Source organism: Neolamprologus multifasciatus, chromosome 18, assembly GCF_963576455.1.
Source record: "Neolamprologus multifasciatus chromosome 18, fNeoMul1.2, whole genome shotgun sequence".
NCBI lineage: Eukaryota > Metazoa > Chordata > Actinopteri > Cichliformes > Cichlidae > Neolamprologus > Neolamprologus multifasciatus.
In genome coordinates, this window is record NC_140456.1 from 29,682,894 (window position 1) to 29,696,373 (window position 13,480).

The 13,480-nt window shown below is 39.9% G+C and overlaps 1 protein-coding gene across 1 annotated transcript; it reads right to left on the reverse strand.

Annotated features, from left to right (window-relative positions):
* Window positions 1-1,313: 1,313 nt before the first annotated feature.
* Window positions 1,314-3,924, reverse strand: klf17 (Kruppel like factor 17). Its single transcript, XM_085141924.1, has 3 exons — window positions 3,662-3,924; window positions 2,385-3,510; window positions 1,314-2,271 (listed from the first exon to the last, which is right to left on the reverse strand). The coding sequence occupies exons 1-3, from the start codon at window positions 3,725-3,727 to the stop codon at window positions 2,096-2,098; spliced, it is 1,368 nt and encodes a 455-aa protein (XP_084998050.1). The 5' UTR covers window positions 3,728-3,924; the 3' UTR covers window positions 1,314-2,095.
* Window positions 3,925-13,480: the final 9,556 nt, after the last annotated feature.

Sequence of the window (13,480 nt, forward strand, 5' to 3'; positions counted from 1 at the left end):
GTATACGGTTGGTTTTATTACCAGGAAATCGCTTCACAATAGATCCCCAGTTCATACATGTGCAGGCCCGCCTTCCTGTGTAGGAGGACCTGTGAGCTGTAAAGCACGGGTGCTTGTGGGAAATTAGCATATGGATACCTGCACAGTGCAAAACAGGTTTTTCTTCGTGTTCCAGGGCAGACAGAAGCAGGACCCCAGTGTTTTCACACGGTTAATTGATCGATGAAACTGAGGTGGAACAACAAAGCAGTCCTCTTTGACCGTTTGGTCCATTTATTGCTCCCACGCTAATTAGTGGTCCGGTTGAATGTTTGTTGTACATTGAACACGTTGAGCATACTGTTGTATATCAAGTTTCCTCTTGGCACACGCACAGTGCTGTGACTGTCCTGGCTCAATTTCTGTCTCATGATTTACTCTGGGTTCTCTTCATATCTTTTCAACTGACTCTAAAGTCGTTTCTAAACATAATTTTCCTCTGGGATTAAAATATTCTGATTCTTAAGTATAACAGTGATCACAAAGGAAAGAGAAGTCATTGTATCACAAAGCAGTGTGGAACATATTCCTGATTCCAGATTTCACCATCTCTAAATAAATATTAGACAGTTGAACTCTACATACATGCAAGAGGATAGTTTAAGACTTTGAAAGCCCTGTTAAAGATAATGTTATTATATGACATGACATTAGATGGCAGTCTTTCATAAGTAGTGATCCAAAGCTGTTTGAGTCATTAATCCTCTATGAAAAGTGGCTTTATTGTAGTTAGAAATTTTGTGATTTCAGGATATCTAAGCATATAAAATAAATGAAAGCATTTCAGTTTTTTCAACTTGAAAAATATGGAGAAAAAAACAACGTAATTTTCTTTGGTAGCAACATCGTTGTTCAATAATATGGATGTGTTCTGTTATTAGAGGAACACCTGGCCATTAAGGGTAAACCATGGTTTTAAACTGTGGGGTTTGAAGCCAGGAGACAGGAAGTGAAGCAGAGTTAAATGAGTACAATTTGTGTAGGTAAAGTAAAGCAACAAGAGCTCACTGATGCTTCTACATCCAGCAATTTCAGTAAGATTTCACTTTGAGTCTTATTTTTTTGTTAATGATGTTTGATGGGATGTTAGGCACAAACATTGTCCCCTACATTTCCAACCATGGACTAGAGTAACACATGCACCCACTAATCTTTTGCCCGTTCTTGGGATTGTGGGAACACACGAGCCAGAAGGAAGGATAAAACACCATGACCAGAAAACCTGCTTCTGGAGAGATTACATACGAGTGAGAAATACACAATAACAAACTTGGTGCATTTGTAAACAAACTTTTATTTTGGAGCCCTTGAGCGCAATTTAAAACAACTGCGTGTTAGGAGAATGAAAAAACTTCTCAAGTTCACCAAATCGACCATTGGTTGCAGTGGATTCTTTCTCACAGCAAACATAAAAACAGAACAAAAAAAACAAACAAAAAACACAGGGACAACTTTGCCAAAAACTCTCATTAAAAAAATAATGCATTTCACACTGCACAAGTTTCTTGGGATCCTATAAAAAATCTTTAGTACCTGAATCTTTGCTGAACCAGACTATAAAGATCCACAGCAGTCTACAATGCTTAGCAAATGTTTACAATCTACGATAAGAAAACAGAATACAAAAAAAGTAAAAAGTAATTACCACCCTGATTGATTATAGTATCAAAGATACAAGATGTAAACATTACAAAAATACAAAAACTGCTCAGGATGAGCAGATAGGCCTCTGTGATTCTGGTAAGGCACTCACGTCAATAACTTATTTTAGAGACAGTGCGAGGAGTGTCTTAAATACTACTGAACTAGAATTTAAGCAGTGTTATACATGTATGCACAGATTCTGTATGTACAGTAACCACCAGAGGCACTTAATTTAGCAGTATATTATACAAGTGGTAAAAAAAAAAAAAGAGTGGAGTGGAACTGCAACTGTCTGTCTGGGGGAAACAGTTCATGCTACACTGATTTTGGACAGTCCAGCAGGGAGAAACCAAGTCGGTCCTCTTCTGAGGGGTGGATTCTTATGGATGCAAGAGTCCAGAAGAACTGTGGCCTACATGTGCCTCTTCATGTGGAGAGCCAAGTGGTCTGAGCGGGAGAAGGCACGTTCGCAGAGGTGGCACTGGAAGGGTCTGTGTCCGGTGTGCTTTCTGAAGTGGCGGGTCAATTCGTCTGATCTGGCGAACTTCCAGCCGCATCCTTCCCAGTTACAGTGGTAGGGCTTCTCACCTGAAAGATGTAAACAGAATCTTATTAACATATTTTATATGACATGCTCACAAAACAAACAAACAAAAAAAAGCAGAAGAAAACAAAAAGGATATTAGATTTTAGATTCTCACCTGTGTGTGTTCTCATGTGCGCTTTGAGATGGGAGCTCTTTGTGTAGGTCTTTCCACAGCCGGGGAACTCGCAGTTGTGCGTGGCAGCGCGTTTTCTAGCCCACGACCTGCGGGCTCGTTTCTGCTTCATGCACCCGGTCTCATCCTGCGAGTAAAACTCGAGCAGAACCGAAGAAGGAGAAGAGGGAGGAGTGAGCACCATCCCCTGCATCGACAGTGGATGCTGCTGCTGTTGCTGCTGGTGAACGTGGACCTGCTCCCTCTGCGCGTTGTAGTGTCCCTGAAACGATTGCACACCCTGGTGTGCGTAAATCGAGTGATATGGCGCGTTCATATATTGACTCTGGGGATGGCTTTGATTACTGGGATGGTGAGAGCTCATCTGCGCGTTTAAGTGGTAGTGTGCCATATGTCCGTGGGATGCAGCGTGCTGCATGGGATGCGCGCCGTGAGCCTGCAACCCACCATGAAATGCAGCCTGGTGATGCGTAAAGGTTACTGGTTGCATTAGGTTTTTCCCGTGAACGTGTTCCATAAAGTTCTCACCGCTGGCGGCCATCATGCAAGATGGACCTCCAGACTCGGTTTTGATTTTATATCCAAGCGGGATCGGTGCGGTGGCAGCTGGGCGGTGAAGGGGAGCCGATGGAATTGAAGCTGAATTCAAAGCTCGCAGTTCGGTGAATTCCCGGTCATCTCTCTCCTTGCCTGCGCAGTCCGGTGAAGCATCAGCCGGGTAACCCATCTCAGGCCTGAGAAGCTCCACCATAAGACTGTGAGCTGGGCTCGACTTTGCGACGTTTGCAGTCCCGTGGCAGCCCAGGTGAGAGGGAGGATGATCGCTGCACTCTGTCACAGAACCACCGCTGCAGCTTTCCGGCGAATCCGGGAGAGAATACATGCAGTTCTGCTGCTGCTGCGTTGGTGGGATGTTCCCATTGCCGTCGCTGTCGCTTAGAGCACCGCGGCCGATGGTGTTGGACAAAATAAAATCGAGATCCAAAAACTTTCCCAGTTCGTCGTCATCTTTGGAGGGTAAAGCAGGAGAACGCAGCATGTTGAACTCCACTTCCCACGGCGGGTTATTTGCGTCACTTGTTGCGCTGTTCTGCACACCCCCATCCACCTTTTAAATATGTAAAGGAGCGCAAAATAAAAAAAGTTAGAAGAAAGCCAAGCTGCATCGTCGGTCAACAGTGAGAAATAGATCTACAAACATATTATGATAACACACTAGAGTTACGACAATGTTCCATACTTAAATGTTCTCTACTTACATTATCCAGTCCCTTGAGACTCGGAAACGAGATTAAGGCAGGCATCACTGCTTCAGCCACAGCCATGTTGACCGTTTTTTAAAAAACAGTTCAAAACGCCGAAATCCTGCAGATGCTGTCCTCCGCGTCCGTGTGCTCTCCGAGTGAAACCAGGATTCAGGATATGAGTAACAGCCTGACTGATGGACTTTTTATAGGGGTCTACGGCCGAGCATACGGAAGTGTGGGTTAACCCCTCCTCTTGCGCGCACACGCGTACACACCTCCCCCATCACCTGCACATTCAGAGACAGCAAATAGTGCAAACAGGTTAAACCAAGCACGGGTTCGTATCAGGTAACCGCTGCTATAAATGTAAAACAGAAAGAGGAAAACAAATAAGATGAATGAAAACTTAAATAAAATAATTATTTTGATTGAATTGACAGGATTTTAGAAATTTTGATTTAATGTGATGAATATGTTGGTTTGTTTTCACTCACCACAAATATGCTGGTAAATAATGACGAGGCTTAATAACAATAAAACTAACCTTTCTCACTGTGCTTGTAGGTTATTTATTTATTTATTCTTCAGCTTTCTGCGATGACTTTCATACCTGAAGATAACATAAACGCGTGGAAAAGCACGAGTTCACCTCTACAGCAGTAAATCTAGTGTATCTCCAAGGGGAGCCGAACATTTCCCGTGAGGAAGCTACAGAGGGCAGCTTAGCAATGGAATTTTAACTCTGTGTATCAAATATTCCAAGATATATTTGGCATATATGCTTTGCTGAGGTGCCCTTCAGTACAATGAAGTGATTAAAGTGATGTGTTTGTGTGTTTTATAACTGATATTGTTGAAATCGAGAACAAAACATTGAGTGCCTTTAAACTCAGCAAATCTGGCATCTTACCAGTTTCTTTCCCATCTCTGACATACTTATTTGTCCTACTTTGATCTCTGCGTGTGAAGCTGCTCATTGCCGAGGCCAGTCCGAACAATCTGATGGTAAACAAAGGGCTACATGTTTCGAAACGGTCTTCCCCCGCAAAAGGGCACGGTGCGGCACCCTGCAGTCATTCTTATGATAATGCACAGGTTGACTGGGTTTCGTGGTGGGAAAAGCAAAAAACAAAAAACTGAAAACAGATCCATGAATAATGACCCCCCCTCCAACCACCATTTGTCTCTGTCTTTTTGCATGCCTGTTATCACCCCCATTAGAGTAACATTCCATGGCAAACTAATTGCGTACTTTCTAAAATAATGTTGAGATACAGATTACAAACGATATACACACATTATATCCCTTTCCCTCTGGAGTGGGAGGATGAATTCACTTTTCAAACCTTTAGTTTGCTCTGCAGATATATAGAAAAGGAGTTCTTGTCTACTGAAAAATGTTTAAAAAAATGTTTTTACATTTTTGTATTCAGTTTTGTTGTCACTGAGCAGAGAACTGATACAAAGCCAATGAAATTTACTCAGTATTTAAAGAAGAAACGCACAGAAAGAAGAAGGTGCAGCAGTATGTTCAGTGGCTGCATGCGTCCGTTACAGTATGTCAGTATGTGTGGAGACACTTATAAATACAGACTGTATGCATAGTTTACATTACATGATTTGATGTTAAGATAACAGTAGTCTAATATTCTTACAGATAACTGATATCGCAGCACAACATTTCACTTGCCCGTATCGCAGATATTGGGTTTAGTTTCTGTAAATTCGTAAATTGCAGCTAAGCCACACAAAGCAGCGTAACTTTTGTTCCACCTCTTCCCGCTCCTGCACAGGCGGCGTCCTGCAGCACTCTGCTTTTATACTCTTTTATTTTTGACCTGCTGAGCTTACGCAAAACAAATTCCGGTTCTGTCTGTGAGCCAAGTGGAAATGGACTCTGTTTCCTGAGGAAAAACTTCACACTTGCTTCCCTTGCTTTCACTCTCAGTCACCTTCAGATGCTTGAAAGCATACAGACGTGTTGAGGTGCTCTGGGCCTGTTGCATTTTAAACCACTTACTATGTTCCTATGCTGGAAAACAAAAGTATGTCTGCTTTACTTTGTGTTTTGTGGGATTATGATAGATGTTTAGAGGTTTATAGCTGATTAATATAACTGAATTTGCCCATAATACTAACACACTGAATTCTGCTGAATTTTGCTTAGAAAAAACAATAAAAAACAAACCCACACGATGTGCAAAAATCAGCGATTTACCTTGGGTCGTCAAAGACCTTATTACAGTCACGTCATGAAAAATACAAGTAACAGAGACTAGAAAGACAGATAGAGATAAAGAACTGCCCTGGGCTCAGGTTTCTCTTTTGTCACGGTTTTTAAAAGGGAGGAAGTCTTTCAGTTTGAGTGCTTTCTAAACACAATTACTTAAGTTTACAGTTGAGCAGACAGACAGATCTTAACCTGGATGCACAAACATGTTAACTCGGAAAACACAAAAAGCTGTTTCACTGTCAGCTGTTTGCGTTTCTAATTAAGTCCAAAGCTGTCCTTTTTTCCTTCTTGGTTTGTGTCTGGTTTGTCATGTTACTTGATTTAAAAACATTGCTAAAAGATGGATATCTCATTTTGTTTGTTGTCATTTAGAAAAGTGTTTTATTTTGTTGTGGTGCGGTGCTGTGGGTGTGCGTCCTTTAAATACACATAACAGACTATTTTAATTTAGTTTTGTTCATTTAGTGCCAATTCACATCAACAGTCGCCTCAAGGTGCTTAATATTGTAAGATAGAGCTCAAAATAGAAAATTAGAGGGAAAACCTCAGCATCATATAAATCGCTGTGAGAAAGCACATGGTCAAAGTGGGAAGGAAAAACTCCCTTTTATCAGGATGAAATGAAAGCAGAACCATGACGGGGGGGTTGGGGGATGACACATTATGGAAGACAGCCAGAGTTGGATAATTAGTAATGATTAATGCAGTAGTGGTGTAAAAAAGCATGGGAATGATAATGGGTTAAGTGCTCAGTGCATCATAAAGCCACCCAGCAGCCTAAACCTATTGCAGCTAGTTCAGACTCACTTGTTCCAGTCCTGACTATAAGCTTGATCTTTTAAAATTAGTTAGCAAGCAAGGAACAGCATTAAAACAGACAAACATAGCAACTGTTGGCTCTCAGTTTGGGTAAAATGTAGATCAAGTTGATAACAAATTATGCTAACTGCTAACAAGCAAAAATGTAGATAGTCCAGTAAAGAAACCACAGTTCTCGCTAGGAGTAGTTTCACTAAATTGACAGTGGAAGTAACTCACTGAAAGTAGCTCCATGGTTAATGAAGTGATTGGCTCCATTGTTAACGATCTGCAATAACTAAATGAATTGTGTTTGAGCTAAATTGTCACAGTTAGTTAAAATGTCAGTCGATACAGTTGGCTTGAATAAACTGATGCATCCATGGTTGCAATAACTCTGAACAGCTGTTTAATGCCACAAGTAGAAGATTTAACAACAAGAACAAGAACAACAACAAGTTAATAGTTGCAAAGGATAAAGTTTCAACAGTAAGTAAAAGACCAATGTAGATGTGTTTTAAAAAAAGAACTATTATTGTTAATTTTGTGTGAAATAAAATCCAAGAATTCGGAGAATGACATGTGCCAAAAGAATACTGAAGTTCATCTTTGATCGACAGCCTATGTTAGACATAGATTTTCAAGATCATATCAAAACCTGATCCTCTGAAAACATTTCTTCTATGCTAATGAGTGCAGTCAAGCTTGAGACAAAATATGTTTCACAATCACTGTCATTTTCTCATTTAGAGGCGCACACATGACCATAAACACACATTGTTTTTCTGTTCCTGTCCAAACAGTAGCTGTGTTCAGAGCAGCCAGGAACAATTTACTTATGTAGTCTGTGGGGACACACACACAAACACAAACACACAAGAGGGAGAAAGAGAGAGAGAGAGAGAGAGCGAGAGAGAGAGACAAACACACACACTAACAGCAATTATCCTCCATCACCCACAAACTGAGGGGAAACCCAGCTGTTATCTTGGATAAATACGCTGCCATGCATGGCATGAATAAGCAACAAAGTGGTTAGAAAGAAAAAAGAAAGCATAACGATAGCACAGAGACTGGCTAGTTACATTCTAGAAAGATATCTAAAGGAGTCGGGGAGGAGAGGAAATAAGAACAAACGCAAACCAACAAGGAGAATCATGGGAAAGAGGTATGGCAACAACATTGCCCCGAGACCCTCTAATCTTTAATTCTGCTCTTCCTGATGCCAGACACTGACGCCTGTTGGCTTAAACAGTCTGATTACAAGGGCAGAAGACTCTTTACCTCTGACCTGGCTAGAATGGGACTTTTTAAAGTAGTGTATAACCGAATCCTTTCAAATCCAGAAACACAGCAACTCTAAGATGACACAAACCCAAACTGAAAGAGTTTTTACATTTTGTTACAAATCTGGAAATGCCTGAATCGCATGTTCGGCCCAGCATCACCCCACTTGCTATTTAAGGCACTCCTTATGTTAAACAAAAGATTACATCCCTGCTGTATTAGAGTATTTAGCTACCAGCAGTGCTAAAAGGTTTACTCACACTCATTTTAGCTAAATGGTTTAGTAGCATTCAGGACTAATGAAGTCATTCACATCAAGGTGACAGCCTAATGAGATAAGGGTGCTCCACATTTGACTGTTCTTGAGTAGATTATTGGCTGATTACATATCTTTTGTGTGTATTTAGGATCAGATGTAATGAGGAACTTGAGTAGTAATGATGATCCGCTGATCCGTGATATCACAGTTGACGTTTTTTTTCATTAATCATGGTTTAATTATCAGTCCCCTGATATTGTGGAGAAAATGGATCCAGCTCAGTAGTAACTGAAAGCTTCTGATTTCTGTGGAACTTTTGTGGTGTTTGAAAATCTTGGACACAATAAAAGGAAAAAAGTTAAAATTCTGAGAGAGAAAGTTTTATCTACTTTCTGAAAAATGCGAAAATGTTCAAACGATTTATGAAAGAAACTAATTGTATGGAGAGATTTCACAGTGAGTCTGATTAAAGAGGATAGGTTTTGATTGAGTAACTAAATTGCTGACTTAAAGGCTGGCAGGTTTTATTTAACGTCACCTATAATCCTCGCATTTTTATTCATGTGGGATGGGAAGAACCGGTCTCACTTCTTTTCGTCTTAGTTTCAGGCTGATGTCTCTCAGCCTGTAACAGCAGCTGAGTGTCAGCTACCAATTCACTCAGTGCCTCGAGGGCAATTCACCCATTCCACCTGTTGAGATTACTTTTGTGTAAAGTCATGCCAATCAGAATCAGTAGACTGTGTGACATGTGTTAAAAAAATTTGTTTGAGTTTGTGGTATTTGATAAATTATTGTTTCTATGAATATATTATATGATTATTTCCTTTTAAATCTATTGCGGTGGTGTTCTGAGCCAAAATTATATATATTTTTTTTAAAAAACCCTCACAGTCACTCCCAAAACAATTTAACTGTACCAAAAGCCAACACTGTGAAGTAATTCAGCAAATGTGTAAATAGGGAATGATTCAGGAAAAGTCAGTGGCAGTAAAACTAAAATAGTTTCTTTTTTAGAATAAGCTTTCCTCTGTATTTTTAACTCCTGATACTTGTATCTACCGCAAGCATCTTCCTGGTATGTGAGACAGGAAGGCAGCCAGGCTCTCAAGCTGTCCTCCAAGTTGTCTGCTGGCTTTGATACAGCTAACATATCAAAACCCAGATCAGACACCACAGAGAACGTTACTGAAACTCATCATTTATATATACATTTCACCCAGTAGTTACGAAGTTCAACTTTTTTAAACTGTGAGACTTACTTTCCCTTTGTATCCTAAATGTCTTAGCTGGCTTTGTAGTGTGCTCCTTTACTAATCCAAGAAAATTATGGTTTTATTATTAGTTTTATTATCATTTAACCAATATTTTTATATTACCATAGCTCCTGTGAACTACATTTTAAAACATTCTGGTCTCTAAATGTTCATGTCTTTTTTTTTTAGGTTTATTTCCTTTTATGCTAAGATTAGAATATTCCTACAAGTCCTATAAGGATACTTAATTCATAAACATAATAATAATAAATGATAACTTGTTTACTTATTGACTTTTGTGGATCTTAAACCAAAAAAACTTTTGTTCTCTTGCCAAAAAACCCAGTTTATATCACTGCGTTTGGATTGGTGTTCAATTCACTTTCAATTCAGTTTTAGTTATACAGCGCCAAATCACAACAACCGTCGCCTTAAAGCGCTTTATAGTATAAGGTAGACCCTACAATAATACATACAGAGAGAAACCCAACAATCATATGACCACCTATAAGCAAGCACTTTGGCAACAGTGGGAAGGAAAAACTCCCTTTAAACAGGAAGAAACCTCCCGCAGAACCAGGCTCAGGGAGGGGCGGGGCCATCTGCAGCAACCGGTTGGGGAGAAAGTATCTTTTTGTTATGCAGTGTTAAAAACTAGAGGCAACCTTGCAGTCGAATCACACCGTTTCATCGTCTCCCACACCTTTCAACTTTTTTATTTGATGATCAAAATGAAAATTAAACTCCATGAACCCATCCATCCATACTCTTAATTACTCATCTAATTCTGTGTGTCAGGCAAGATGGAGCCCATCCCAGCTGTCACAGCGTGAGGGTAAACTGAGCATCTTAAAACTGTTCACACTTGTTGCTAATGATGTGATGAAACTGATATAGGCCAGTTCAGAGTGCTCAACCATTCAGGGTGAGTGTCATGGTCTGTGAGTTTTGTTTTGAGTCTTTAGTTGAGATTTTTCAGTCTGACCTCCTGATTAGAGCTTTTTGTGTTTCTTGAAGACTTTTACTTTGGCTTTATTACGCTTCCTAATTTTATGATTTATGACTGGTTGATTTTGATGTCATTTCCACGATTATTTGAGCACGATGAGTGTTGTTAGTACACTGAGCTATTCATATTTATTAATATTCCAGAGTGATTTGATGTGTTGTGCTAACCTCCCTAGTATCTTTTTGTGATGCCCTTTTCTCTTTGTTCAGTGTTTACCTGTTGAGTTACTTCCTGTTTTATTTTGTTAGTTCCCTGTGTTGATTTGATCAGTTTCAGCAATGTCTCATTATCATCATGTGTCTACTTCTTTTGATTACATCATGTGTGAGTGTTTAAGCCCTGCCTTTCACTTTAGTACTTGTCTGAGTGTCTGCTCCTCTCCTTTGTGTGTTTCCTGCCTGTGGTGGGGTCCTTTGGCTCTTATCTGTGGGTGAACTTTTGCTTTTCTCCCAATTTTGCATCAGCCACAAATTAAAGGATCATTTTTGTTTTCTTTCAGTCTGTTTATTAGCCTGCAACATTATGAACCTCTGATCAGTAGTTTGTGCTTAATGAACAAAATAACCTGTGTTGGTTATTTTGTTCATTAAGCATTGTTTTGTTCAGGAAACAACCTGAGAGGCAGGTGGAGAAGTATGAGCAAGAGCAGGAATTTCAGTTTAAATCTGAGCAACGGTGACATAGAAGCATGTTTTCCTTCTATTTCAGCTTTTCCTTCAGTTTTTTTTTTCAGTTTTGTTAAACCACAGCGCTGCAGTGCTCATTAGCATTCATTATTTTAATTGCACGGTCTGACAACATGATGTGGTTTTGGGCACAGGCAGTGTAGTTGAATGCAGTTTGAAATCTTTCAGATTTAAAGTTTTTAAAGTTTTTAAAATAGCATGGAAGGTTTCAGGAAATGTAATGGGAAAGAACATTTATTTTGGCCTCCACAGCATACCGGTGTAGTTATGTCTGCAGCTTGTAACACTGCGGTGTTAACAAAGACAGTGCACACAGGTGTACAAACACCTGTCAGATCCACTTTTCAGCATAATGACAGACACTCACCAGGTGAAAATAATAACAACTACGCTACAGCTACATTATTGCTGTTGATAAAATAATAAATTGCATTTGGGAAAATAATACAATTAAAGAAGTTATATGAAAAAATGAAAAAGTGCAAAACGAGAAGATGGTGTAGTGTTGCTGTTGATGCATATGTGATATGTTTAGGTGCAATCACTGTGCTCTTGGGCAATAAGCAATAGTTCATCCAGTTTGCCTGTCCCACTTAGCTCGTCTTTCTGTAGCTAAGCTGTGTTACCTTCCTGTCCAGCAATGATACTCTAGCCGGAGACATGACAAAAGGGACAAAATTACACCCATTGTTATGTTCTTGAAAGAGGCATAAGAAAAACATATGATGCTTAAAATTCCTGGTTATTATTTGACACATCATGGTGTTGATTTCGTTTGAGAGAGTATTAGATTACAAGATGCTGATCCACTGTTTGTGTAACAGTTTCATATTCACACCAGCACTTTTTCTGCTCTGACATGAGGCATCAGAAACCAAATTTGTGGGTTTGTGTTTTCACCAGAAATGATTCATTCAACCTGATCAGCTTCAGTGTGATGGATGTCAAGTGATGTAGTGAGAACTGAAAAAATTCAGGTCTTTGCCTTCTGTCACGGGCAGTGGAGAAGCTAAATAAAGCTGGTGCTCCACAAGGGCGAGTGAGAGGCCAAAGGGTGATGCATTGTGTGTAACTTTGTGTATTCAGTGTCAGTATAGTGTCTCATGGTAACGTGCTGATTTTGTTTCCCAGTGGGGCCACCCATGCAGACCATAAATCTGTGAGAAAAGAATTTTGTCACTGCAAGACTCTGGTTGGTACGTTATAGAGTTTTGACAGAAAAGCAAACAGTGCTGTGCTTGTTTTTAGCTATGCTAGCAGTTATCAGGCCACTTCCTTGGTGCGTACTAAAATGATGGCAAAAGAATTGGGACTCTTAATCCTGGAATTCAGTTTTCAGTCCCATTGCCACAGGTGTATAAAATCAAGGACCTAGTACAGTAATGGGATTCCTCTGTTATAAGAAGTCAGTCTGTGAATTTCTTTCTTTTCTAGATATTCAGCAATCAGCTCTAAGTAGTACTAAGAAGTGTTTAGGAACTATAGAAACTCAGTCATGAAGATCACATAATGTTACAGTGGAGTCTTTAATCATACTGAGGCAAATAGAGCCGAAAGGTTACAGAGGTTCTGCTGACTCAGTAAAGAAATGGTGCTATCTGAGCTACATGGCATGGGTTTCCATGGCTGAATAGCTCCTGTAGTTATAATGTGTAGGCCGCCCAGTACTTGCGTCCTTATTCTATATCAGTTCTGTTGGCTTTATGATTGTTCAAGATGTTCACAGTCCTGAGAGGAGAAAAGTTTTTAATTGTTAAATTATGCTTAAAATATGATTATTGTGGCATTATAAGGCTGACTGGGCAACCATGTTCAGTTCAGTTCAATTTCATTTATATATCAATCAATTCATACCAACCGTTGCCTCAAGGTGATTTAAATTGCAAGGTAAAGACCCTACGATGAAAACCCAACAATTAGATTACCCCCTGTGAGCAAGCAGGAAGAACCAGGCTCAGGGAGGGGCGGTCGTTCTCAGTGGCTGGTTGGGGGTGAGGGGAAAGAGAAGAGAGAGCTAATGACTTTGGTGATCCCCTGACTTCTCGTAGCATAACCAGGATTACATTTAAACACTGACCATATAGACATTCATTTTTGTTCCAACATTCAAGATTTCCTGAGAATGTACCCAAATGACGGTGATGAGTTTTTGAGAGGTTTTTCCTCTGGCATCTCCACAAGAATGATAATGGATATTTTAGCTGAAATGTCTTCACATCTGTGGATGGTTTGCAATGGGTAACAAACACACACGGCCCATATTAAAGTAAAGAGGGTGAACACCGAGCATTTTAACTGTTAAA

What these genes read in the sequence shown, in the direction of transcription:
- klf17 (XM_085141924.1), bottom strand. Translation starts at nt 3,727, where the DNA reads ATGGCTGTGGCTGAAGCAGTGATGCCTGCCTTAATCTCGTTTCCGAGT. An exon ending in GTCTCAAGGGACTGGATAAT is followed by an intron (nt 3,511 to 3,661) that starts GTAAGTAGAGAA and finishes CATATTTAAAAG; the next exon opens with GTGGATGGGGGTGTGCAGAA. An exon ending in GCACATGAGAACACACACAG is followed by an intron (nt 2,272 to 2,384) that starts GTGAGAATCTAA and finishes TACATCTTTCAG; the next exon opens with GTGAGAAGCCCTACCACTGT.